Below are 27949 nucleotides of genomic sequence, written 5' to 3'. Positions count from 1 at the left end.
TCAGAGAGGTGTACCGATCTAACCAAGGCTCTCTTCCACTGCTGACAGAGACCTTGCACAAACTCTGGCTGGAGACACCATTTGACGTTGAGTTCATCCCCCCTGGCGTTCAGTGAATACGCCAAGTGTTGACCCACCAGGGAAATGCCCTGATATTCCAGCCATGTGCAGAGGCCTCTTGACAAAGGGTCACGACCCCACCCGCCCTGTTTGTTGCAGTTGCCCATGAACGCCTGCACTAGCCTTCCCTTGATGGAGGGTAGAAAGGTTTTCAATGCTAATCGGATTGCTCGGAGAGCAAACAGATTGATGTGGAGTCCGAATTTCACCGGAGACCAGAGTCCTCTGATTCCCACCTCTCCCAGGAATGACACATCTGTCACTACTGTCATATCTGGTTGGAGAAGGGAGAGGGGTCTGCCTCTGACCCAACTGCAGGTCATAGCCTGAATATCCTGGACTCGCCGTTCAGGAAGATTGACCTGAAAGTGCAACATGTCCAGAACAGCTCCAATGAAAGGGAGTGCCCGTAAGGGAGTCAGGTGTGACCTTAGCGCATTGATAGTGCACCACAGTGAATGCAAGAGGTCCGCCGTAGTATGGAGGTGGAAGATGACATCCTGCGGCAAGCCCGCCTTCACAAACCAGTCTTTGAGCTAGGGAAAGACTGGCACCCCTGGTCTCTGCAGATGAGCTGCAACCACCTCCATCATCTTGGTGAACATCTGAAGGGCACCAGTAAGGTCAAAAGGTAGTATGGTGAACTGAAAATGCGTTTGGCCTACCATAAACTGTAGGTAATACCTGTGGACAGGCAGGATAGGAATGTAGAAGTTGGTGTCCTATAAGTTTAATGCTACCATCCAGTCTCCTGAGTCCAGGGCAGACAGGACCTGAGCTAACATGAGCATTCTGAATTTCTCCTTCTTCAGGAAGTAATTGAGGGGGCATAGATGTAGGATAGGACGATGGCCCATGTCCTTTTTTGCCACCTGAAAGCAGCAGGAATAGCATTCACAACCAACTTATGCCATCAGCACCCTTTCTATGGCTCCCTTGGCCAAGAAACCCATAACGTCCTGGCGGAGAAGGGATAGGTGATCTTCCATCAGCCTGTCGTAAGATAGTAGCATGGCAGGAGAGGTAGTTATGAAGGGGAGGGCGTAGCCCCTTCGGCCAATTTGCAAAACACACCTGTCTAATGCTATGGAATGCCGGTGGGACAGGTGATGGAGATTCCGTTTATCTACTGGATGCCCAGGATGATATGAGGGGTAATTAAGAGGGTTTGGAGGCTGCGGCTCTTGAGGGGTTGGTGGACTGACCTGACCGCTGGCTGCCTGACCTACGAGGTCTGTGGGTACTGCGCCCTCTGCCACATAGAGATGGACGGCATGTGCAGCACAGTGGCTGGCAGCCCCTTCTGTGGCCACGAAAGGAGCAAAAGGCAGAGTGAGGGGTCAAAGAAAGGCTCAAGAACTTGGGCCTAGCCCTGTTGTCCTTGAAGCACTCCAGGACAAATCCACCTTTTCTCCAAAGAGAAGGGAGCTATCAAAAGGCATGTCTATAAGAGAGGTTTGAAGAATATCTTTGTAGAAAATGCCACTCTCCTTTATATAGCACAAAAAAAAAAAAATATATCAGAATAAAGAGAATTTTTTTTTTATGTTATAGAAAACTGAGAATTTTATTCTTAATAATGATGAAAGAAAAAAAGAAAAAACCTAAAAATGCTAAACACAAGACATGAAAATAAACCCTTACTAGAACACAACATAAAGACTCAAGACAATCAAACACAAGACAACAGATTAGACAAATTCAAACCCCAACCTGTATGCAATAACACATAGAATCAAATTTTTGCACAGTCATATGAATTATATCAAAATACAAATAAACAATTCCTAACAGAACATATTGCCACTTATACAGTATATTTGTGGATTTTCCTTCCACAATTCATCAATGGTATAAACTCGCTCTGCTTATAGGAGTCTTTAACTCATGATACAAACATGGAAGTCTTTGAATGATCACTGTGTGTTTCTACGTAAGTGAGAGTCTATTCAAACAGCAACAAATGCATATCAGGCTTCACTTGCCCAGATTCCAGCGTAGTTTGGATGTAACTCACTGAGACAGCCTTGTTACTCCTTATTGGATGTAACTTGCGAAGGTAACTTTAATACTCGTTTGAACATAGATTTCAGGCGTCCATCGCCCAGGTTCAAACACAGGTTAGATGCAATTTGCTATGCCAGCCTTGGTATTAATTGCTGACGCGCGTTTCAGTGGATCCCACAGAATACTTGTATTCTAAGCCACCTTCCTCAGGGCCACACATAATAATGCACCAATGGACTGGAATAATTTCTACGTGGAACGAATAAAACAAAAGGGTATTTAATTTTTTATTATTATCTTACATGTCTCGAATGAAAATTCAGCTGAGTTCATACCACCAAGTGGTCATAGCTGTAATGTAATGAAAGTGCCTCCCATAGACCAGAGACCAGTAGATACCACCACCTGAGAATAATCGAAAAAACAACAGAACTCAACAAGATTTTACACCTATATAGATAGATATAGATAAACCGAGAGTGTGCCCAAACCCATGACCAAAACCACCCTATTTGGTACAAGAAATGAATATTGAGTGTGACACAAATTAACCTTAAAGTCCAAAGTTAGAGGTACAGCAATTAAACATAATCACCTCTCTAAAATGACTACACGCCCTGTCTAGAGGCGTAAGCCATATCCAAGTTAGAAAAGCTGAATTACTTCCTCGTGGGCTGAAAACATAAAAGAGGGCAGGATTGAAGAAGCTTTTCCAATCAGTATCAAGATAAAACCAAATATTGACCAACAAAGACTCAAGCACTGTAGGTACAAAAAAACCGAACATAGCCATGTATACTGAACTATGGACTCCTAATGAGAAAGTAAAATTCGAACAGAGACCGTGAATAGAAGGCTATAAAAATACCAAGAAAATAATAATAAAAAATAACTAAGAAACAAGCACAATCACCCAATTTAGTGCCTAAGCTCTTAAGGTTTGAAACTTACTAGTAGATATTGCCAGCAAGACTCGATCCTTTCATGTGGAACACCACTTCGTATGCGACCAGTGATATAAATCCCAAAGGGTTTCGCAACTCGCCGATTTATAGCGTACTGATTTCCTGGGACCTTTGCAATATAACTGCAAGGGAGAAAGGACTTAAAAGGAGGAAACAGAAAAAACAGCACCCACTATGGCGACCATCTTGGAGTGGATAACCTAGAGGCAAATAGTATTCGAACCCACTCAAAAAGAACATGTACCAAAAAAATGTTGGCAACATAATAACAAAAAACAGGATTCATTGAACTAACCTCAAAGAATTCTACTTCCCTAGTATCAGGAATCACTGGGGCATAGCCACTGCTCTTCACTCTCCAACCTGTACAAACTCGGAAGAGGCGACTCAACAGGCCCTCTGGATGCCTGAGTTCTCAAAAATCGAGTAATGCTAAACTGAAAGTCCTCATTGCTGAAATGGAAGGTAAAAGAGATATTCAACCTAAAAGAAAAAGAAAAAGAAAAAACGCCAGAATGCCTGGAGTTTAAAATGAGAACCACACCTACGTAAATCTAAAGGTAGACACAGAACCCCTAAAAAAAAGTATAAGAAAACATCCCTACTGCCATACAGTTAGACTGCTACTGTCAAAAGGCCTATTGTGAAAAGCTGTAAAAGAATTTTCAACTGATCACATTCTGCTACGGTACGTCCTCATTTAATTCTTTCTTGCACATGTCAAGAAAGAAAATCCAAAAAACTTCAAGTTTTTTCTTTTTCTTCTCAGCATCTTCCTCATCGCTAGATAGGATCTTTACCAGGATCGTCCATTTGATGTCTTCCTCTTTGTGCTTATAATCAAGCCAATGCGAGACCAGAGGGGCATTACATTTTTGAGTCCTGCATGCTGAGCTATGTTTGTAATATCTGAATCTGAACTCTCTCGCTGTTTCACCCACATAGCCCAATTTACAAGGGCACAAGATTAGATATACTACGTTCTTAGTTCTGCAATTGGACATATTTTTTCTAAGTTGAATATTATTTTTGTTACAGGTAATAGTGCTGGATACTATAGCCCCCTTGCAAGCTCCACATGGGTCACATTTGTGGTTGCCCCTAATGGGTTCAGCGCCACAAAATGATTTTTGTATCGTTCTAGCTGAGCTCTCATGGCTGATTTAACCAAGATATTTCTTAAATTGTTGTTTCTCTTGAAAGCAAAGAGTGGTTTTTCAAGTGGTTCCATACCTACTCTAGAATTAAGAATATGCCACTGAGAGTTAGTAATTCTCCTAATTTTATCGTTGATATTTGAGTGGCGAATGGAGCATACCAGTCTGTCATTGGCTTTCTTTTGATTTTTTGGGAATATTGCCTGACGATCATAATATTTGGCTCTTTTCTGAGAGCCTTGATTAATTTAGGAGTAAGAATTTCTTAGCTAGAATATTAGAATGTTCTATGTAGTCAATCATACGTGTACAGTTTCTTCTTACTCACAAGAATTGGCTGAATGGGATATTCTGCCTTTTGCTGGTGGGATGGTAACTTTCGTAGTGCAGTAATGTGTTTCTGGCCGTGGGTTTAACATAGAGGGACACTGTAAGAACTCCCTCTTTCTGTGCAATGCATATATCTATGAATTCCACCTGGTTGCGATCGTATTTCATGGTAAATTTTAAATTAGTATCACAAAGATTCAACCAAGTGAAAAACTCATGGAGTTATTCCAATTGCCTCTTCCAAACAAAGAACACGTTGTCTATATATCTTGACCATCGTGTAATGTTCTCGTAGAAAGGGGCAACTTCATTGTAAATAAATTTTGCTTCAAAGAGTCCCACATGCAGGTTGGCTACGCTCGTTGCACATGCTGCTCCCAATTTGTCTAATCTGTTGTCTTGTGTTGTCTTTTAGTAAGGGTTTATTTTCATGTTTTGTGTTTAGCATTTTTAGGTTTTTAATTTTTTTCTTTCATAATTATTAAGAATAAAATTCTCAGTTTTCTATAAAATAAAATAAAAATCTCTTTATTCAGATTTTTTTTTTTTGTACTATATAAAGGAGAGTGGCATTTTCTACAAAGATATTCTTGATTCCCTGACTCTCTCTCCTTATCATTCCAGGGACCCTTTATTTGACTTTTCCTTTTTATAAGAGAGGTTTGGACATACCCAGAAAAAACAGTCATCCTTAATGAGGCATGGTGCCTCAAGGACACTGTCGAAGAAACCACTCTGCCTAGTGAGTTGGTCATGTCAAGTCAACAAAATATGGTGAACTTTGCTGTATCTCTCTAATTGGCGACACCCTGAGGGAGTACGGTGTGGGACTCCTCCAGGACCATTGGCAGCACCTGTGCAACCAGGTCCCACAATGCATGGGAGTAGTGGCCCAAAAGACCGCAATGCCAGGCTGGTGAAAGAAAACATCTTCTTCCCCAAAGAATCCAGCCTTGTGGATTCCCTGTCTGGGGTACAGTAGGGAATCCCCATGATTTACATGGGACTTAGAGGCGTAGACCACCACGCTCTCTGGTGTAGGGTGTTGTTTGAGGAAGTTTGGGACCCCTGGAGCAGGGCAGTGGCAGAGGAAACCATCCTGTTCACAGGAGACCCTGCGCTGGGTTTGGACCATGTCCCCATAGGATGTCAGTGAGGGCTTCGTTGAGCAGGAGTAACGGTTCTGAAGGGGAGACTCCTGGTTGCAGCACCTCCATTAAGAAGTTGGCCATGACTGTCACTGAGGGTAGGCGGAGGTCCAGGACCTCGGCTGCCCTCCGCACCACCACTGCAAAGGACACCCCCTCCACTGTAGCCACGGTAGGGAGAGAAAGCATAACAGTATTTCAAAATGTATTCAGTCCACTGCCTTCACACAGGTCCTCACACCAGTCCATGTTAGGGTCTTCAAAGTGCTGATATTTTTCAGGGTCCAGCAACACTGCCCAATCCTCCATGAATCCTAGCCTATAGTAATAGGGCTAATGCTCCAGCCTGGAAGGCATGGCTCCAGTCGGTGCAGAGTTGGGAATGAGGATTGGGGCAGGGCCGCCAGAAGGCACCAGGAGCAGTGACATGGGGACCAGAGCTGGGAAAGCCCACATGGCATGAGTGGCTTCGGTCCGGATTGGATCTGAAAGGCCCAAACGCCGTCAAGCCTGGAGCCGTCAGCATGGAACCAGAAGGGGCCCCCCTTTTTGAACCCTCAGGACCTGAAAACACGCTGGAGGGAACGGCAGCCCAAATATAAGGCGTATGCACTAATACAATTATTCTAATTGGGTGGGGGTCACTCCAACTCCTGGAAACTGAAGGAGGTACGGAGAAGGCACAGGCGCTGGCTTAACTGCAGAGCCAGGAATCAATACACAATGCTCTCTTGTCTCATTGACCGACGAGGTGAAGTAGAAATGTTTTTCGAATCAACTTTTGTTTGTGGTGGTGGTGGGACTTGCTCAAGAGGCCCGATGACTTCGAATGGAACAAAGATCTTGGGATCCACGACTGCCCACGGGACTTTCCTCTCAACCGGGATCTGGATCATCGCAGTGTTGCACGTCGATCCACCAGGAACTTGAGGGATTGCTCCCTCAAGGCCTTTGGGTTCATGGCCCGTCAATTGGCACAAGACTTAGATTCGTGGTCAGCCACGAGGCACCACAGGCATTCAAAGTGCAGGTCCATCAGTGACATTGATCGATGATAGGCGCTGCAGGGCTTGAAGCTGGCCTTCCCGGAGGACATCCCTGTCACACCAGGAGGAAAACACCTCAAAAAGAGTTGACAAAACATTGAAGAAAATTAGTTAAAAAATGACAAGCAGTCGCTCTTCTCCAGCTCTGCGCTAAATGGCGCAAAAAGGAAAGAACTGACGTCAACGGCCCTGGGCGGCAACTATACAGGCACCGCAAACGTCACTTCTGGTTCAGATGATGACATGCAGAGCATATTCACGCCGACTACCGGTGCACAGGAATACTGCTCACGAATATCTTCCGGATCCCTTCTGATGTCTGGGGATGATTCTAAGGCAAGGAATCTGCGGCTAAAAGTACTGAGTTTGCACCACGAACTAGTTCCATCACAGTTCAAACTGCCCATGTGCCTGCCATAGTTCTTCAAACCCAACATGTATGCACCAAGTGGCCCAATAGGTGTCTTCTATGATCACTATACATCTTCACTTGTCCATCTGCATTCATCCATCCATCCACTTGGCCATCCATCCACCCTTCCCATGGTACCCATGTGTTCAATCATCAATGTTCACACTACAAACTGTGATGATCTCTTCCTTTTGAGATTAATTTGTGTAGTTCAAGGCGGGCATCAGTGCCCTTCATGGAACTGTATGAGTAGTAGTAATAGTAGTAGTGAAGCATCCCATATCTGAGCCTTACACGTGTGGTTCCAGTTATCCTGCTCCTGAATTTCAGGTTCCACACATTACCTCGATTTCGCTACCCATTCTTTCCAACCTTGGAAGAGCAGAGGACTTCTAGCTTCTTTAAATCTTTTGTTTAGTAGTGTAGCGGTTGATCTATGAACTCTACTCTACTATGACTATTTTAGGTCCAGGCATGTCACGTAATACATACACACACTGTACCATGATACAAACCAGACCTGCCAGTCATCTCAACCAGTGTTATTGTAACTGCCTTCCAAAAGCTGTACAACACTCCGCATGACTATAACATGCGGTAAAAAGCTGAGGCTTAAGTCATTTTAACTTTACGGGTGGCATGAATTTTTGATGGAAGTAGCTGAATTGTATGCATTTAGACCTAAACTTCGTAGACACCTTCTTTGGGAAGGGCTCTATCCTATTGCACTCCTTATTAGTAATTGTCCTATGAATTACATTCACCCATTTGAACCTGGCATGCCTGGTTTCAGTTACTGCTTTCCTTCCAAGTGCCCCATATAGTTGAGTAGTTGCCTTGAACCAAGTGTGAGCACAGATTGCAGAGCCTATGTGTAAGGGGTTCCTCATTCTTTATACCCAATAGCTGTTGCAATGGATTAGTAATAATATTATACAAGATCAATTGCACTCCCAGTAGTTTAAATTCTGCCTCCAGTTCTTTGAACGTCTTCAATAACTCAAGAGAACTATTAGCTCCAATTGTAACTATCCCCACGATTTCCAGATTTGTTTCTGGAAAACATTCCCCTGATCTCATCGCTCTCTAACATTGACAGGGTGATTACTCCTGCTTATGCCACAGGCATTTTCACCTTACTAGTGTACATAAACCAACAATTTCTTGCCTTTTTTATCAGCATGGCTTATATCCTATTACACATCCGCCCCAAAGTTAACAAGGTTGTGGCTAACATGTTTTCAACTAAGATGGCCTATGGTGTTTTGGACTCCACAACCGAATGTCCCGCCCACTGGAGCTGGGCCGCAAGGTGATATAATTCCAGAAACCCACTGCCCCTCACCTTCCTTGACTGGCAGATTAAGTTTGTTTAAGGTCACTCCTCTCCTACTGCTGCAACCTATATAATTAATTAAGGAGTTGAGCTCCCTGAATAATTTATGAGTGAGTGCTATATGTGTAGTGGCAAAGTAAAACAGTAACCACAATATTTGGAGGGCCACCCAACTTGTAACTCATATTGGGAGGTGGCACCAGAAAGTCAACAGAAAGCATAATGCTTCTTTGTAGTTTTCATACATGAAACTGATGTATAAACCCTGATGCTCAAGTATTTGAAAGTATTGTGGGGGGCCATTCCACCCCCTACCTCTACTTTTTCCATATCTCATCCTTCCCTGCCCTGTCTGATGGGGAAAGGATGTGACTTAGCTTTTTTTACTCTGAGACTTGAAACCTGCAGAGGCACTATAATGCACTTAAATTGCCAGAAAGCAGTCCATTTCAGTGAGAGATTTTGATAAGCATAGCAGTATACAGACACTGTACAATAATATCTTCAGTATTACATTATAGATCCTCATTCCTATACCCTTCCTCACACCAATGACACTTCCATTGTCTCAGAAAGGAACCACACATCAATCTTGTGTCATGGGCTTTGAAATAGAACCAACAGGGCTGTGTCACTTCCTCTCTCACTCATGCAGTTTATATCCCACACACAACAAGCATTCATCCATGTGCTCAGGATCTTCGTGCTAGGATTCTGGGTCCATCACCGACAGTAGAAATTTACCCAAGTGAGCCAGTAAGCTCACACACTTTTGATGTAGGTGTCAAGACCTTGTCTTGCTAAACTCACTTCGAAACACGATAAGCTCCACCACCACACTACTCGCATCAAGCAGTGACAGGGACAGTAGTTCTCTGCCACAGTGAAGGCTATGCTTAGTACGCCCCTTTTGGACTATACTTGTACAGGCTAAATTAGCAGGAGGCTGGGCACAAATTCCAGAAACAGAAAACAGGATTCCAGACAATCAAAGCTGGGTAAGCATGTGATTCAACTGTGCGCCATGGACAGGACATTCCTCTTAGAACAGGCCAAGATCAGGTTGCCAGCTTTCAAAAGCTTATCCAAATTAGGACTACTGAGGACCAATGTTCAAGACAGGTAATACAAACAATGGAATAGGTTAAGTTTGAATAAACAAGAATAAATTAAAGAGCAGAACATATTGCAACTTTTCTGTGAATGAGTTCAAACACATGAATACATTTATCGACCTAAAATAGTTTTACCAATGTTTTATTACATTGACGTTTCTGTTGACACTCACCTAGGGCAATGGCTACAAGCTTTCCCTTCTCTTCAGGGCTGAGGTGTAACATAGTATCAATCACAGGCAGAAGTCTCTGTCTTTCACTGCCTGCCTTCAGAAATATGAACTGCAGAAGGACATTCTTCAAGTATTCCAGGTTACTGACTGACTTGTCACGTTCCTGGTTCCTTTCAAGCCTTCTGATTTCGTTCTTGAGAAGCTACAAAGAAAATACTTAGATTGGAATTACATTCTTTGCTTGTATACAAGCCAACAAACAAAATGGCCATTTTTTATGGAATGTCAATCTTGCCTCAACACATTTTTTTTTCTTCTTATGTCAATGCTTTCTTTTTTAAGCAAATACTTCAGTTGGGAAAAATCACGGCGGAGATTATTGATAACATCAAAAGCTGTGATAATTTTAACAATGACTTATACATGCATTGAGGACTATAAAATGCATAATGTATGAGTCAGAAGAAAATGAGTGGAAATGGAATATTGGAGACTTGGATAGGATAGGTGGTTGCATCTTGTTTGTACTGCTAACAATAGTTTATAGATTCACATGCTTGAATCTTCCCCCGTGGTCATGGTGGGAGTCCCATGATAGCAGTACTAAAAGCAGTTCTAAAACCTTAGCATTAATCTTCAATGTAAAAAACAATACACATTACATGTTAGCCTATTCGCTTTGTTTTAACACCCAAACCTTAACCAATCAGAGTTTAGACCCAGAAGCACTCATCCCCTGCATAGCCACCATGCCTCAGATTTCGAACACAAGACTAATAAAAACATAAGAGGTCTGAAATGGTGAGCAATGAACGGGGAGGTGAGAGGGTCGCATGTGAATCTATAAAAGATATTAATACTGGAGAACCATATTGTACAGGTAAGTACCTTTTGTTTACTCCAGTATTGTATCTTTCATAGATTCACATGCTTGAATCAGACTAGCTAGCAGTATCAATATTATCATGGCGGTGGGTAAGGCAAAGTATCCCACTGTGAATGCTCTTTAATAAGAAAAGTAAAGCCAAATACATTGAAACTGTAAAGAGGAGTTGAAGACGCAGCACCACAGCAAGCAATAACACTAAAAGAAACATTAGAGAAAAATGCAAATGTAATAACAAAAATGACTTGAACTTAAAAAGCAGCATAGCTTATGCAAACAAGCATCACAGAGTAGCTTTACTTCAGGAATCCAAGCAGTATTGCTTCGTGGAGGTGTGGGCAATAACCCACGTCACCTCCCTGCAGATGTCAGGTAGTGACACTCCTGCAAATAGGACTGAAGACGCTGCAACCTTCCAGGTTAAATGAGCCTTCGCTTTAGCAGTAAGCAGATGTCCTGCCTGTTCACGACAGAAGTCTACAGTTGCCGAGACACAATGAGCAATGCTAACCCACGATAATGCTTGGCCCTTCCTTTGAGCTGAGAAGGGAATGAGCAGCTGAGTTGATTTTCGGCGGGCTTTAGTTCTTTTCAAGTAGAACCTCAAACAGCGTTTAATGTCTAGAGAATATAAGGCCCTGTTCTGCAGGTGACAACAGATCAGGGAAAAAGTAGACAAAATGACAGGTTCATTGAGATGAAAAGCTCAATGAGCCTGACATACTTGTCAGTACTTTTGGGATGAATGATGGATTAGTGTCCAGGATGACTCTGTTCTCTTGAAACTGTAGGTAAGGATCTTTAATTGTGAAAGCCTGAATTTTCACTTATGCACCTGGCAGATGTGATCACCAACTGAAAAGCCACTTTCCTAGAGAGGAACTTCAATTCAGACTTGTGAATGGATTCAAAAGGGGATACCATAAGTTGTGACAAGACTGTGTTTAGTTACAAAGAACAAGATGAGGTTGAACAGGAGGGTAAGCTTGGAACGGACCATTCATAAATTTCATCACCAGTCTAATGGCCCACAAGGATAGCTGACCAGATCACCGTCTGAATCGAGAAATGGCAGCTAGATGCATCCTGATGGAAGCATGCTTGAGACCTGATTTGGTGAGATGCAGAAGATAAGGAAGAATCTGCTCAGGTATCGACGTGAAAGGATGATGAGACTGAGAAGCACACCATGAGCAAAATCTTTTCCACTCTGCTGAGTTGTTCGTAGGAGCATAAGCCTTATGAAGAATTGCAGCACATTCATAAGAGGCCTACATTTTCAAATTTACCATGTAGAGGAACCAGGCTGATAAGCTGAGTGTTCGAATCTGTGCATGAACCAATTGTCCCTGGTTCATTGACAGAAGATCCTCCCTCAGCGGAAAGTGAATGTGTGAGCACTCTGATAGATGAAGCAGCTCAGTGAACCAATATTGCCTTGGCCACGCTGGGACGATGAGGATGAGACAGCAGGTTTTAAAAAAAATCTTTTGCAAGAACTTTGGAATGATTGGAAATGGGGGAAATCCGTAAGTGAACGTCCCCATCCAAGAGAAGTGGAAGGCAGTTCCCCAAGATCCTGATTGAGGGTATCTGCTGGCGAAAGTTTTTTTTACCTTTTGTTGAGACCAGTGGCAAAAAGGTCTAGGGTTGACCAACCCAAAGACTGAAAAATCTTCTGTAACTGACTGTGGTTGATCTTCCACTCGTGGCATTGCTCGTCCGTTTTGTTGAGGGTTCTGCCCATTCGTTCAGCACCCCTGGGACATGCTCTATTTTCAATGAGGTGTTGATACCAGTCACTCTGAAGTTTCTTGTGCTTGAACCAACAGAACCTGTGATTTCCTCCCTCCTTGTTTGGTGAGCTAAAACATCGTGGTAGTGTTGTCTGTTATCACCTCTACTGCATAGTTGCAAATTCTGGGCAGAAAATGCCTTCTGCTCTAGGAGGTTTAAGTGAGACAATGCTTCCTGACAGGACCACTACCTGTGAACCTCTAAGTCCTGCAGGTGGGCTCGCCAGCCTTCTAGGGAAGCATCCGTTGTCATCACCACCTGTGGTATCACTGGGAGGACCGACAGTCCCTGTCCAACTTTGTCCCCAATAGTCCACCAGGACATTGCTAACTTAATCTTTGGAGAGACTGAGATCCTGTCGTCGAATGATCAGCAGCTTTGAGTCTACTGTGCATGCAGCTGTTCCTGAAGCTGCTGCATGCGAAGGCAGCAATTTGGGATCAATGGGGTGCAGGATGACTTCATCCCCAACATAGATTTGCATGCTCTTATGAAGTGAACTCTTCTGATGAGAGAGATTGCATGATTGCTTGTAAGTGAGATAGCCTTTCTTCCATGGGGAAGGCTTTGGAGGGCTTTGTGTCCAGGATCACTCCCAAGAACACCTCTACTTCTGGATGGAATGAGTGAGTGTTTTTCTTAGTTGAATTAGAAGCCTAAGGATTGGAACAGCTGTAGACAAGCCTGTGTCAACCTTTCTCCTGAATGGAAAATGGAACCCTTCATGAACCAGTCGTCCAGGTACAGGGAGACCTGGTGACCTGAATGTCTGAGAAAAGCTGCCACCTGCACCATGCATTTGGTAAATACCCTGGGAGTTGATCTCAATCCGAAAGGGAGCACCTTGAACTGATAATGACGCTCTGCCACCTCAAACCTGACTGTATCAGAATATAGAAATATATGTCCAGTAAATCTAGGAAGGACAGGAAGACTCCAGTGTCCACCAGCTGCAAGATCTCCTGAAGACATAGCATCCTGAAGAGCTGCTTTTTGATGAACTTGCTTAACAGCCTCAGGTCCATCACTTGTCTCCATTTTCCTGAATTCTTCTTGATGACGAAGTTGGAAAAGAGGCCCTAGTTGTGCTGACTGTATGCACCTCCTCTATTGCCTCCTTTGAAAGAAGCAATCAAATTCCTTTCTTCGAGATGGCTTGCATGGAGGTAGATTGGGAGGCTTTTGAACAAATTCCAGTGACTGTGCTGGATTATGTCTAATATCCATCTGTCGGAAGATATGCACTTCCAGTGATCGAAGAATTTGGAGAGAAGGTTGCCAAACTGAATTGCGACATGGACGGCAGGAGCCTGCTTCACATCATTGCCTCCTGTTAGGGAGTAAAAGACGCCGGCATTGGTGTAACAATCATTTCACTCCGGATGGCCAACTGGATCTCTCCCTCTCTGCCAGCTGCTGGTTCACATCACTGTCTTGAAAATTATCCAGAATAGGTATTGGTGGTGGCACAGTTTTTTCCTTTTTGTGGCCTGGGTGTGCTTTGTGGGGGACCAGCTGGCTCCTTGCTTCTTTTCCCTCTCAGTAGTGGTCTCCCTACCGCAAGACCTGAATTATTTTTGTGTTGTTTTTGAGAGGCTGAAAACCCCTCTTCCTTCTTTAACATTGTGGAGGAATGAGCCCTCTTCTCAGAATCAGAGTGGGTCTGTTTTTTTCTCTGCACCATAGGAGCAATTTACCCTCCCAATCTTTGATGCTTATGACAGAAAAAAGTACAGCAGTATTTACAGTCTTTAGACAATATAAGCAGTCTTTGTGGGGGACCTCAGAATACAGTCTGGACATTCCACAGGTCTGACAAGGCCTGAAACACATTTGTTTAGCCTCAGAGACACTGTAAAAAAAACAAAAAAAAAACAGTCAAACACACTCGTATACATTACTTCAGATGTTACTTTAACGTTTGAAGTAGAACTGAAGAGCTGTAGGTCAAAGGTTTAGCAGTGTAGGAAAATGCCACTGTTGGCATGGTTACCCCCTAGCTTTTTGCCTTTTGTTGATGCCAGCTTTGATTGAAAGTGTGCTGGGACCCTGCACCAGTGTTCTTTCCCTAAAACTGTACCTCTGTCTCCACAATTGGCACAGCCCAGGCACACAGATAAGTCCCTTGTAAAAGGAACTCCTAGTACCAAGGGCCCTGTGGCCAGGAAAGGTCTCTAAGGGCTGCAGCATGTATTATGTCATCTAGGGGACCCCTCGCTCAGCACATGCACACTGCTTCACAGCTTGTGTGTTCTGGTGGGGAGAAAATGACTAAGTCAACATGGCACTCCCCTCAGAGTGCCATGCCCACAACCCACTGCCTGTGGCCCGTTAAGTCGCCCCTCTAGCAGGTCTTACAGCCCTAAGACAGGGTGCACTATACCACAGGTGAAGGCATAGTTGCATGAACACTATGCCCCTACAGTGTCTAATTCAATTCTTAGACATTGTAAGTGCAGGGTAGCCATTTAGAGTTTATGGTCTGGGAGTATGTCTAACACAAACTCCACAGTTCCATAATAGCTACACTGAATACTCGGAAGTTTGGAATCAAACTTATCAGTACAATAAATCCACACTGATGCCAGTGTGGGATTTATTGAGAAATGCACACAGAGGGCATCTTAGAGATGACCCCTGCATGCCAGCCCAACTGCTAGTCCTAGGCTAACCGGTCTCTGCCAGATTGCCACTTCCAGACCAGTTTCTGGCCACATGGGGTGAGTGGCTTTGTGCACTCTGTGACCAGGAACAAAGCCTGTCCTGGGTGGAGGTGCTTCACACCTTCCCCTGCAGGAACTGGAACACCTGGCGGTGAACCTCAAAGGCTCAAGCCTGGTGTTACAACGCCGAAGGGCACTCCAGCTAGTGGAGATGCCCGCCTCCCTGGACACAGCCCCCACTTTTGGCGGCAAGTCCGGGGAGATAACGAGAAAAACAAGGAGGAGTCACCCCCTTAGCCAGGTCCACCTCTAGGGGAAGGAGAGCTGATGTGACCCCGTCCTTAGAAAATCCTTCATCTTGTTTTGGAGGATTAAGCCCCATAGGAATAGGGATAGGGATGTGCCCCCCTCCCCAAAGGGAGGAGGCACAAGGAGGGTGTAGCCGCCCTCAGGGACAGTAGCCATTGGCTACTGCCCTCCAGACCTAACACACCCCTACATTTAGTATTTAGGGGTGACCCTGAACCCAGGAAATCAGATTCCTGATGACCTACAAAGAAGGACTGCTGACCTGAAAACCCTGCAGAGAAGAAGGAAAACAACAACTGCTTTGGTCCCAGCCCTAACGGCCTGTCTCCTGATTCAAAGAACCTGCACCAGCGATGCATCCTGTGGGCCCAGTGACCTCTGCCGACTCAGAGGACTGCCCTGCAATTCCTAAGGACCAAGTACTCCTGAGGACAGCAGAACTGTCTACCTCAAGCAAGAATAAACCATCTTTAAAGGGACTCTCACCTCACTCCAGAAGCGTGAGTCCCCACCACTCTGCACCTGACATCCCTGGCCCGTGTCCAGAGAAACCAACTACCCAGAGAGGATCCCCAGGCGACTCTGATGACGGAATCTCGAGGACCCCGCCTGACCGCGACTGCCCGGAAAGAAGAAACCCAACGCCTGGAAGAAGCACTGCACCCACAACCCCCAGGCTCGTGAAGAACCAACCACCGGTGCAGCAGTGACCAGCAGACGGCCCTCACCCTTGCCCAGTTGGTGGCTGGCCCAAGATAAGCCTAACTGCTTGACCACACTACCACAAACAGAGCATTAGTATTATCTATTATTGCCTTAGTCAAGCCTCTTAGGGAACCCCTGGACTCTGTGCACACTATCTCTCATTTTGAGATAGTACCTACAGAGCCAGCTTCCTACACACTGTTACTGAGCAGAGCTCAGGGAGACTCCCTAACACATGTGCCATAAGAAATCTGTGGTTTGGTGGCTCTGCAGGGGATAAGTTCTTCCGGGTCTGAGTTCTGATTGGTTGGAGTTTGATTGTTAAAACAAAGTAAATAGGCTAACAATTAATATTGGTTTTTTTCATTGGGGACTAATGCTAAGGTTTTAGCACTGCTTTCAGTACTGTTATCGTGGGACTCCCACCATGACAATGGGGAAAATTCAAGCATGTTAATCTATAAAAGATACAACATTGGAGAAACTAACTCATACCCACCGCAGATATAAAAGTTGAACATTCCCAGCGCACAACATTGCAAACAACCCTCACACTTGTAAACTGTGAAGAATATGCACACTTTAAAACAGGCCAATGCAAAACCCAAGAGAGTAATAAAGTAGTAATATAAATGGCAATAACTCTACCCGTAAAACCATTCATTTTATAAATACAATGAGAACAAATGTGTGCAAACTCATTAGAGGATAATTTGTGGAGAACACCTTTTTCAGACTCAGTAGCTTTCTTGGGGGCTCCTATGGGAGAAAAACAATTTTCAGCAGCCATTCTTGACTTGGCTGAAGTGTATTAAATCTGATGAATAATTCTTTAAATGTGGGACAACATGTTTATCTTTAAAAGCACGAAAGAGTTAAGAGATTGACATTTAGTGATACCAGTTAATTAATTACCTTCGTTTTTAGATGGGAGAGTATTACTTTGTGGTATATGATCTTGCCCATATTCCATTAAAAGTAGGGAGATGTAGCTGGAGCTATACTATGGACTCTGTTCTCAAATATCCGGGGTGATTCTTGAAAAAACATATGCAATCTGTTTCCTTTAATTCAAGTGTTCCACATCAAAGCATTCCACTTCTGAAAACTGCTAGAACATATCTTATGTTTGGCTTGACACCAATCATGAACTTTACCAATGTGTTCCAGCTCCTTTAGCATTTGGTAGGCAAACCATGAACTAGTACTTGGACTTCAAATGTCACATTTTCAGACGATTAGTTAACTTTACCTGGATTGTATGTGGACTCAAGGCGAGGAAAGAAACATGCAATTTCTTAAGTTTGTATTTATTTATTTTTGCACTTTTTCTTAATTCTGTTTGCTATTGTTAAAGCATAAGCCAGCCTGCATTGGTATGGTTCTCTAGAAAACCCCTGCGTTGTTTCGCTAATCATCTTCTAACCATCACTTCCACAAGATGGCCTGGATTGAAGTTACTTGATTAAAGGAATAATGCTCACTCACACATCTCAATGTGCCTTCATTTGGAAATTTAGAATATGATTCAAAATGAGGAAATTCACACTTCTGGCCTCATTACGAGTTCCTTTTAATTCAAATGGGGCCATAGATATCAATTACTGGCGCCATACGAATTATGGTATCAATGGGAACACTGTAGATCTGTTTTGTTTATTGTAGAAATTGTGGCTGTTAAAAGCCACTAAAATCTCCAGGTGAATCTCTGGGGATAAATGATGAATTCGTAGGGCAACTAGGTCCAGAGTTATCCTTTCCCCCAGTATCACACTTGATCCCTCAGCAGCTGTTCCACCCAAAAGTATTAGCATTAATGGCTTCATTGTAAAACATTATGAAAGTAGTATTCGTACAGTAAGCTTCCAAGACCTGTGTGCACTGTGAGTCTAGGGACTTAGGGCCAGATGTAGCAATGTCAGAATTTGCGATTCTGAAATTGCGAGTCTGTGCAAATCCTGATGCAGAACGGTGTCTCAGACACCGTCTGGGACTCACTATGGGGTCGCAAAGACCCACCTCATAAATATTAATGCGGTGGGTCGCATTTTGCGACCCCATAGCGAGTCCCTGCACTCACAGGGATGGTGGCCTGCTGAAGTCAGCAGACCTCCATGTCTGTGACTGCTTTTTCAATAAAGCAGTTTTTTTATTTATTTTGCAGCCCGTTTTCCTTAAAGGAAAACGAGTTGCAAAATAAAAAAAATAACGAAACCATTTGGTTTAGTTTTTTCAGAGTAGGCAGTGCTCTGAAAAAACCTTTTTTGGCAACATTCACAAAGGGGAAGGGGTCTCATGGGGGCCCCTTCCCTTTTGCGAATGAGTTACCACCAGTGTGACACTGGTGGTAACTGCGAATTGCGTTGCGACCGCATTCGCGGTCACAAAGCAATTCTGCATTGCGATGCGAGTCGCAAATAGGAAGGGAACACCCCTTCCTATTTGCGAGTCGCATTCACAATTTGCGAGTCGGTACCGACTCGCAAATTGTGAATGTGCATCGCAGAAGGCTGTTTGCATGGCGCAAACTGCGATTTTCGCACTTTGCACCATGCAAACAGCTTACTACATCTGGCCCTTAGAGCAATGAAAGTAGTTTGATTTGAGCTAGTTTTGAGGCTGCTAAGTTAGCTGTAAAGCAAGAAAGATTCTAATTTGGAACTCTAAATGTGATTTCTGCAAAACACAGAATAAAAGGAAGTTGATGCCAATGTCTGGCCGCCAAAAACAAAAAACATTGGCAAAGCCAATAGGTCTCTCCTATGTAGAGCTACTTGCTTTGCCAATGCTTTTCAGCCATGTTGTACACCAGTATGGCTGCTGTTCAGCATTGCTAAAAGTAAGTGGCGTGCAGGAGAGTCACGTGGAGAGTCGTAGAGTGGAATGGCAAAGAGTGCTGTAGAGTGGAGTGACAGAGTGTTGTGTACTGGAGTGGCATAGAGTGGAGTGACGTAGAGTGGCATACACTGGAGTGGCATGGTGTATAGCAAAGTTGAGTTCAGTGGCATAGTGCAGCGGCACAGATTAGAGTGGTGCTTAGTAGAGTGCGATGGCCCAAAGTAGACTGGGGGAGTGTAGACTGGCGCTGAGTGGCATAGAGTGCAGTAGCATAGAGGTCAGTGGCATACAGTGGTGCGGAGTAGAGTGGCATACAGTTGAGTGATGCATAGGGCAGTGGCAAAGACTAGAATCCTGTGGCATAGAGTGCAGTGGTGTAGAGTCGAGAGGTAGAGTGCAGTGAGTAGACTGGTGTACAACAGAGTAGAATAGAGTGGTGTAGAGTATAGTGCTGTAGAATGCAGTAGCATACAGTGGTGTACAGTAGAGTGGATTAGAGTACAGTGGTGTAGAGCTCAGTGGCAGAGAATGCGGTGTTGCACAGTACTGTCAGAGTGCAGTGGAGTAGAGTGGCATTGAGAGCAGTGGTGCCTAGTATAGTGATGCAGAGTAGAGTGCAGTGGCGTGGAGTGACATAGAAAGCAGCTGTGTAGGGTGCACTGGCATAGAATGCAGTGGTTAAGAGTAGAGTTGCATAGAGTGCAGAGGCATAAAGTGGAGTGGCGCAGAGTTGCTTAGAGTGCAGTAGCATAGAGTAGATTGTTTCAAAGTAGGGTGAAGTGGCATAGAGTGACATGGTGGAGGACAGAGTGCGGTTGCATAGAGTGTAATGGTGTAAAGTGGTGTGTGCAATCATACAGAGTAGACTAGAGTGGCATACAGTGGACTGGCGTAGAGTACAGGGGCACAGAAGGCAGTGTTGCAGAGTGACAGAGTACAGTGGCGTAGAGTGGGGTAGAGTGGGGTTGTGCAGAGTAGACTGGTGTGGCCTAGACTAGGGTGGTGTGGAGTGCAGTGGCGATGAGCACATTGGCACAGAGTAGAGTGATAGAGTAGAGAGGCATAGTGTGAAGTGGCATAGAGTGCCGTAAAGTGGAGTGGTGCAGAGTGGAGTTGAGTGGAGTTGAGTAGAGTAGAGTGGAGTAGAGTGGTGCAGAGAAGAGTGGACTGGCGTAGTATGCATGGTATTGTAACGCACTACCATTACAGAAAATACATTTTCAATTGAAATGACCATTACATTTGCACAGCCATACAGTTTTATTAACAAAACTACACAGTGCACAAATGAAAATGTGTGGAAATGTTATCACCTTGTGTAATGAGTTGTTTTGATCATATTAAACTATCTGTTTCCAGCACACTTCAGAAATAACAAATAATGTGCTTCATTTATGTTACTAATTCTCATATATTCTGAAATACTTGCAAAGTTCATTTAAATGTTGTTGTGTGCTACAAAAAAAACTCTTACCTACCCCCAGTATCCAGCATGATTGTCACATAAATCGTCTCACTTTGAAGTCAGAGAACAAAAAGTACACAAGCGCACTCAGAAGACAGTGCCTGACATTTGACCTCGGCCTTTGAATGCACAGCAAACTTGACAGGCTACGAAGAAGATTTAAAGGCGTGTTTACAGAAAGGGAGTTCATGGAAGGATACAGTAAACATGGTTCAGGCAATGGGAGGGACAAACTGAACCTGGAGAGCCTAAAGCAAATAAAGCCAGGAAATAGAAAGCCAGAAAACGTGAGTTACAAACCACAAAGACATTGGTAATCAATAGGCAGAATGCATTCCCAGGTCAACTTTTTGAAAGTCCCGAAGATGTCTTTAGCAAACCAGACAGCTGCCCTGCCTGGGAGGCTGCAACCTAAACAACACCCATCCTAACACATTGAGGTGCTGCAATCAAGACAAAAGATGATTAGAAAAGATACCTGACAAGTAAGTACAGAAGAAATTTGGGATATAGATAAAAGAGGCCTTTGTTAATTAGGCCTTGATGTACCAGTCACAAATCTTTGAACATGACCCTTTTCCTGATACAAAACTAGGACATGAACAGCAACTGTGGTGTACTGCACTATCTGCAACCTTTGAATCAGGTATTTGGATGCATCTAAATACAGCATGATGCTGTTATCCAATGAAGATAACATAAGGGAGTGCACCACAGGCTTATAGCATGAGAAACACAGTCATGGGCTGTGGGCCACGGCCCCTTGGAGGTCTACGAAGCATCCTCAGAGGGTCCATGACTGCTTAGAAAATGAATATTAACAGATTAATAAAGTGCATATAAATAAAGTGGCTAAATGTACAATTCAAAATTATAAAACTTACTGTAAATGTCAAGGAATTTGAAATTGACGGCTGTAGGAAAGTCCTTTTTTTTTGCCTGATCACCCCCACTCTTTCTGGATAGGTACTGGTGGTTACTGACTCTTGGCTGTGCCCTGGGTACTGCTTACCAGTCCCAGGGCCAGTGCTCTGTGTAAAATGGATATGCAAATTAGGCTAATTATAATTGGCTAAGTTAACCTACCTAGAAGTCCCTAGTATATGGTAGGGCATGTAGGTTTAGGGACCACAGCATAGGTGGTGCACACCTAGGTGCATTGCTGAGGTGCCCAGTGTCATTTTAAAAGCAAGCCTGCCTTGCTGGCTGCTTTTAAATTAAAGTTATATGCAAATTCGACTTTGGAATTAAAAGTACTTCCAAAGTCTTAAACTACCTTATTTTTACATATAAGTCACCCCTAAGGTGTTTCCTATGTGCCCCTAGGGCTGGGTGCCATGTAACTATAAGCAGGGACTTTATAAAAATAGATTTTTAAGCCCTGGTAAGGTAAAAACAGCCAAATTCGTTTTTCCCTCATTGAAGTAAATGGCCTTCATAGGCTAGAATGGGCAGACTTTATTTTAAATTTTAAAGTCTCCTTAAATGTTACATACCAAGAATTTGGTATCAAATTGATTGTTATAATAAATCCCACAACTTCCAGTTGTTGGATTTAATATAACTAGTGCAGGTAAAAAGTTTAGACTTTACCTAAAAAGTTGCCAATTTCAGCTCTGCATTGTTTTTGCTGCTGTGCTCTGATTGGCCAGCCTGCAGCAGCTTCTGCCAGGCTACTTTAATGAGGTGTGAAGTGGCCTGGCTTCACACAAAGGAATGTGCTTGGGGGAGAGAATCTCCCCTCAGCAGATGGTGAGGCAGGAAGGGGGAGGGCTGCCAAACTGGTCTTCAAAGGCAGAGAAGGACATCTGGAGCACCCAGCAACACCCCCACATCCTGCAACCCCAGACAGCTAGGTGCCCCCTTGATTAGATTAGGAGAGGGCAGGAGAGGGGTGTGTTTATGATTTTTAGCCACACCAGTGGGTGGGCTCAGCCAGATCTCTCCTCCAAAAATCAGATTCATCCATTTTGGATTTTTAGAGACTGTTGCCTTCTGGGATGGATTTTTGCCACACTTCCCAGGAAGTGGTCATCACAGGGGGACGACCCTGTCCCTGATTGGAGAACCAGGGCCCCCCTGCTTTTCACCCAGGAGCAAGGATAAAACTGGCAGACCTGCACCCACGCCTCAGATCCCCACCAAATTTCAAGAAGAAGGAACTACAAGGAGAAGAAGGACTGCCCTGCTGGACCCCTGGCCTGCACCTGGACCCTGCACTCAGAAAGACTGCACCAGCTGGCCACTTGGGCTTCACCACAAGAAGGACTTTGCCTGGCTTCCACTGGTTCAAGGAGGGACTCCCTGTTTGCTACAGGTGAAAAATTGCTAACCAGAGTCCCCTGCACCAACTCCTGAAAAAGTGACCAGCTGACCACTGTCCAGTGGCCAAAAAGGAGTTTGCGCCAGGTGTATTCTGGGAGTTGAAGTCCGCACTTCCCAAGGACCATCACAGAACTTCTGGACCCTTGGGGTGAGCTGTGGACCCCAAAAGAACCTTAAAAGAACATCTGGGTGAAGCCCCAGAAGTTTGGAAAAGATTGGAGAATTTTTGGAAAAAAGCTCCATAAAGTGACCGACCCGACGCGGAAATTCTAGCCGGCTTGCCTCAACCGCGACCCGGCCTGACTTCGTGGTTCGTCCCGGTAAAGAAAAACATCCAAAAAAGAGACTAAGTCCGAACGTAAAAAGTTGACCGGGACCTTCCAGCCATCGTATCCGAGAAGGGCTCCACGGACGTCGGATCAAGATCCAGGTTTACCCCGGTCGAAGGATTTTCATCTCGAAAAAACGACTAAGTCCGAAGGTAAAAATCACCACCGAGGAAACCGACTTCGCGTATCCGGACAAGGGCTCCAGGAGGTCGGATTCAACTGGCAGGTTCGTCCCGGTGAAGAAAAACTTCAAAATAAAGACTAAGTCAGAAGGTAACTTTTTAACCGAGGCCTCCCGCGACTTGTAGCCGAGCAGGGCTCCATCGCGGTCGGCCTGAAAGTTTGACTTTGCCCCGGTCCTGGTGCAACCAGATGACCCGATTGGCGCTTTTTGTTTCTAAGCGCTAGAAAATAATAATACTTTAAAAATTCATATCTCCGGTACCCCTGAACCGATTTTAATCGTTTTTGTGTCATTTTAAAGATAAAAATATAAGCTATTGTTATAAATTGGTTTTGGATTTTTAAACTGTTTCCTGTGTTTTATTTAATTACTGTTTTGTGATATCTGAATGCTTTACACTTTGTCTCCTAAGTTAAGCCTTGACGCTCGATGCCAAGCTACCAAGGGTAGAGCTGGGATTAATTTACTGAGACCTAACTGTACTTTTGTGGAGGTTTGTGGCTTGTTGCTAGGTGTAGGTACCTACCAGCCCTACCAATAACCCATTTTCCAACATAATTGGTGGCAGCGGTGGGATCCTGTACTTGTGTTCAGTATCACGTTACAGTTTAAGTAAAACAAATTAAAAATCCTTTAAATTGTCTTAGTGCCAAAAACATTTTTTTTTTTAATTTTTAATTTGTAATTTTTTTTATTAATTATTAATTTGGATTAATTTCAATTATTGAATTTTTGTAATTTTTCTAAATTCTTGTATCCAATTTTTGCAAAAAGTTTTTGTTGACACAAAACTAGGGAACCATGGAGCTTGATCTGGCTAGCCTACCCACACTGACAGTAGTCCAGCTTAGGGGGTTGTGTATTGAGAGGGGGTTGCCTGCAACCCCTGATCTCAGGAAGCAAATCCTGATTAAATCCCTGACAGCATGGGCTGAGGCCCAAGAGGTAGAGACAGAGGAAGCTTCAGAGGAGGAAGATGCTAACTCTAACCACTCAGGGGAGGGAAAGCATCAGACCCCAAGTGAGGAAGAGGGGGAACGGTCCTCAGTGGATACTGTCACTAGGGGCAGACCCAAAGCTAGTGGTAGGAAGAGGGTCCTTTCAGGAGGAGAGAACCCATCCATCAGGGAAAGAGAGCTGGAAGCCCAGCTAGCCTACATAGCTTTAGAAGCAGATAAGCTTGCCCTAGAAAAGAAAAAGTGGGCAAGCAAAGAAAAAAGAGATGGTGGCAGCGAGAAAGAAACTGAGGTGTCCCTGGGTGGGGGTTTTGCCCCCAGATTACCCAAAGGGGTGGTTCCTGCCTATGTGGAGGGGGATGACATAGATAAGTGGCTGGGGGCCTTTGAGAGGGCCCTCCAGATGAGGAAAGTCAAGCCTCAGTACTGGGGTTCACTCCTTTGGGAGTTAGTTCCCAACTCTGGGAGGGATAGGCTCCTAACCATGAGTGGGGAGGATGCAGACTCATACCCCAGTATGAAGAGTTGCTTGACTAAAAAGTTTGGTCCAACCCCAGAGCAGTATAGGCTTAAGTTTAGGGACACCCAAAAGACAAGCACCCAGTCCTGGGTGGACTTTGTGGACATTTCAGTAAAAGCACTGGAGGGCTGGATACAGGGCAACAGGGTAAGTACCTTTGAGGGGCTGTACAATTTGATTATGAGGGAGCACCTTCTAACTAATTGTGTCCAAGAGAGGCTCCGCCAGTATCTAGTAGACTCTAGGTTGACCAACCCCAGAGAGCTGGGGGAGGCAGCAGATGACTGGTTAAGAACTAGGGTTAACCAGAAACCCCCAGGGGGTGATCAGAAAAAGGGAGGACATGGTTCTTCTCAGGGGAAGAACCAGGGGAAAGATGACAAAAAACCCAAAGAGTCCTCACAAGAGTCCCCAAAAACTTCTCAGGGAGGGGGAGCCCCGAGCCAATTCACTTTTAAAGGGAAAGGGTATCAGGGAAAGAATTTTGATCCTGCTAAAGCAGGAAAGTTTCAGGAGCTTGCTAAGGCCGGCAAGTGTTTTGACTGTTATCAGCCAGGACATAAAAGAGGAGATGCTATCTGCACCAAGAAGCCCCCCACTGGTGGGCAATCCCAGGGGATTGCTAGTGTAGGGTTGGGGGTGGAAGTTGGCCCAGGGGTGGAATCAGGGTACACTGAAGTCACCTTAGTATCCGTGGGTGGGGTGGACATTGCAACTATGGCCACCTTACCTCCCATCATGGAGAGGTATAGGCAGAGGCCTAAAGTCAATGGGACTGAAGTGGAAGCTCTGAGAGATACAGGAGCCAGTGTGACAATGGTCGCAGAAAAGCTGGTTTCTCCAGAGCAGGTCTTACCTGGTGTCTTCCACCAGGTGACTTATGCAGATACCAGAACCAAACTCCATCCCATGGCTATGGTGAGTCTGGAATGGGGAGGTGTGACTGGCCCTAAAAAAGTAGCTGTAGGTCCTGCCCTCCCAGTAGAGTGTCTGCTGGGAAATGATCTTGAAGCATCTGAATGGTCAGAAGTGGAGAGAAGGGTCCATGCACAGATGCTGGACCTCCCTGAATGGGTGTGTGCTGTGACCAGGTCACAGGCAGCACAACAGGGAAATGCTGGACACTTGGACCCTGGAACAATGGGCCAAGCCTCCAAGAAGAAGAGAAAGGGCATTGGGTCTGGCTTACCAGCCCCAACAAGTACAGAGGGTCAGGAAGAATCCAACCCTGAGGGGGAGGATCTGAACTCTGAGGGAGGGACACCTTCCCTGCAAACTCTGCCTGACTTGGCAGAACTGCAAGGGGCAGGTGGGCCCACCAGAGAAGAGTTGTGCCAGGGACAAAGAGAGTGTCCCACTCTTGAGGGCCTGAGGCAGACTGCTGCCAGGCAAGAACAAGGGGATACCAGTGGTACCCACAAGGTTTACTGGGAGGATGGAGTTCTCTACACTGAGGCAAGGGCCCTTAAAGAAGGGGCTACTAGGAGAGTAGTGGTCCCCCAAAAGTATAGAGAATTCCTCCTTACCTTAAGCCATGATATCCCCTTAGCTGGTCATTTGGGACAGACCAAGACCTGGAGCAGGCTGGTCAACCATTTTTATTGGCCCGAAATGTCAGAAAAAGTCAGGGAGTTTTGCAGCTCCTGTGTCACCTGTCAAGCCAGTGGCAAGACAGGGGGCAAGCCAAAGGCTCCCTTGATTCCACTGCCAGTGGTTGGGACTCCCTTTGAGAGGGTGGGGATTGACATTGTTGGTCCCCTAGACCCACCAACTGCTTCAGGTAACAGGTACATTGTGGTGGTAGTGGACCATGCCACCAGGTACCCTGAGGCAATACCCCTCCGGACAGTCACTGCTCCCACAGTGGCTAGGGCCCTACTTGGTGTGTTCACCAGAGTGGGATTCCCAAAGGAGGTGGTCTCAGATAGGGGCACAAACTTCATGTCAGCCTATCTGAAAGCCATGTGGGAGGAGTGTGGTGTTACTTATAAGTTCAGCACACCCTACCATCCACAGACCAATGGTCTGGTGGAAAGATTCAATAAGACCCTGAAGGGCATGATCATGGGTTTGTCTGACAAACTCAGGAGGAGATGGGATGTCCTCCTCCCATGCCTGCTGTTTGCCTACAGGGAGGTGCCACAGAAGGGGGTTGGATTCAGCCCCTTTGAGTTACTGTTTGGGCACCCTGTAAGAGGCCCATTGTGCTTGGTGAGAGAGTCTTGGGAAAAGCCTCTCAAGGAATCCAAGGAGAATGTGCTGGATTATGTACTAGGCCTGCGGTCTCGCATGGCTGAGTATATGAAGAAGGCAAGCAGAAACCTGGAGGCCAGTCAGGAGCTCATGAAGCTCTGGCATGATCAAAAGGCTACCATGCCTGAGTATCACCCAGGACAGCTGGTGTGGGTTTTGGAGCCCATGGCTCCTAGGGCACTACAGGCCAAATGGACTGGGCCCTATCCAATCCTAGAAAAAAAAGGTGAGGTCACCTACTTGGTGGACCTTGGCACCCCCAGGAATCCTCACAGGATCCTACATGTAAACAGGATGAAACCCCACCAGGACAGGGCAGACATGACCATGCTGATGGTCACTGATGAAGGGAAGGAGGAGGAAGGTGAACCTCTGCCAGACCTCCTGTCCTCAAAAGAAAAAGATGGGTCAGTGGAGGGAGTGGTACTCTCTCCCAAATTGACAGATCAGCAACAACAAGACTGTAAGCAAGTCTTGGGACAGTTTGCTAGTCTGTTCTCCCTGACCCCTGGACTCACCAATTGGTGTGTCCATGATGTTGACACTGGTGACAGCTTGCCTGTCAAGAACAAGCTGTACAGGCTGTCTGACCAGGTCAAGGCCAACATCAAAGCTGAAGTGGCTAAGATGTTGGACCTGAAGGTAATTTAGCCCTCTGATAGTCCTTGGTCCAGTCCAGTGGTACTGGTGCCCAAAGCTAATCCCCAAGGTGGGAAGAAAGAATTAAGATTCTGTGTGGACTACAGAGGTCTAAATGCAGTCACTAGGACTGATGCTCACCCCATACCTAGAGCTGATGAGCTCATTGACAGGTTGGGGGCTGCCAAATTCCTGAGCACATTTGATCTGACCTCAGGATATTGGCAGATTGCCTTAAGTCCAAGAGCTAAGGAGAGGTCAGCATTTTCCA

The 27949-nt window shown here is 45.0% G+C and overlaps 1 protein-coding gene across 2 annotated transcripts in view; it reads right to left on the bottom strand.

Moving 5' to 3' along the window:
- GCC2 (GRIP and coiled-coil domain containing 2) overlaps positions 1-27949 on the bottom strand; it is a 418679-nt gene that overhangs the window by 7050 nt on the left and 383680 nt on the right. For both annotated transcript variants that reach the window (XM_069204470.1, XM_069204471.1), the window contains exon 22: positions 9810-10011. In XM_069204470.1, coding sequence (XP_069060571.1) covers positions 9810-10011 — 202 coding nt within the window. The remainder of the gene's footprint in view (positions 1-9809; positions 10012-27949) is intronic.

This window comes from Pleurodeles waltl, chromosome 8 (assembly GCF_031143425.1).
Source record: "Pleurodeles waltl isolate 20211129_DDA chromosome 8, aPleWal1.hap1.20221129, whole genome shotgun sequence".
NCBI classification, from domain to species: Eukaryota; Metazoa; Chordata; class Amphibia; order Caudata; family Salamandridae; genus Pleurodeles; species Pleurodeles waltl.
Note: the sequence above shows the minus strand (reverse complement) of the source record. Positions and strands in the feature narration are given on the sequence as shown.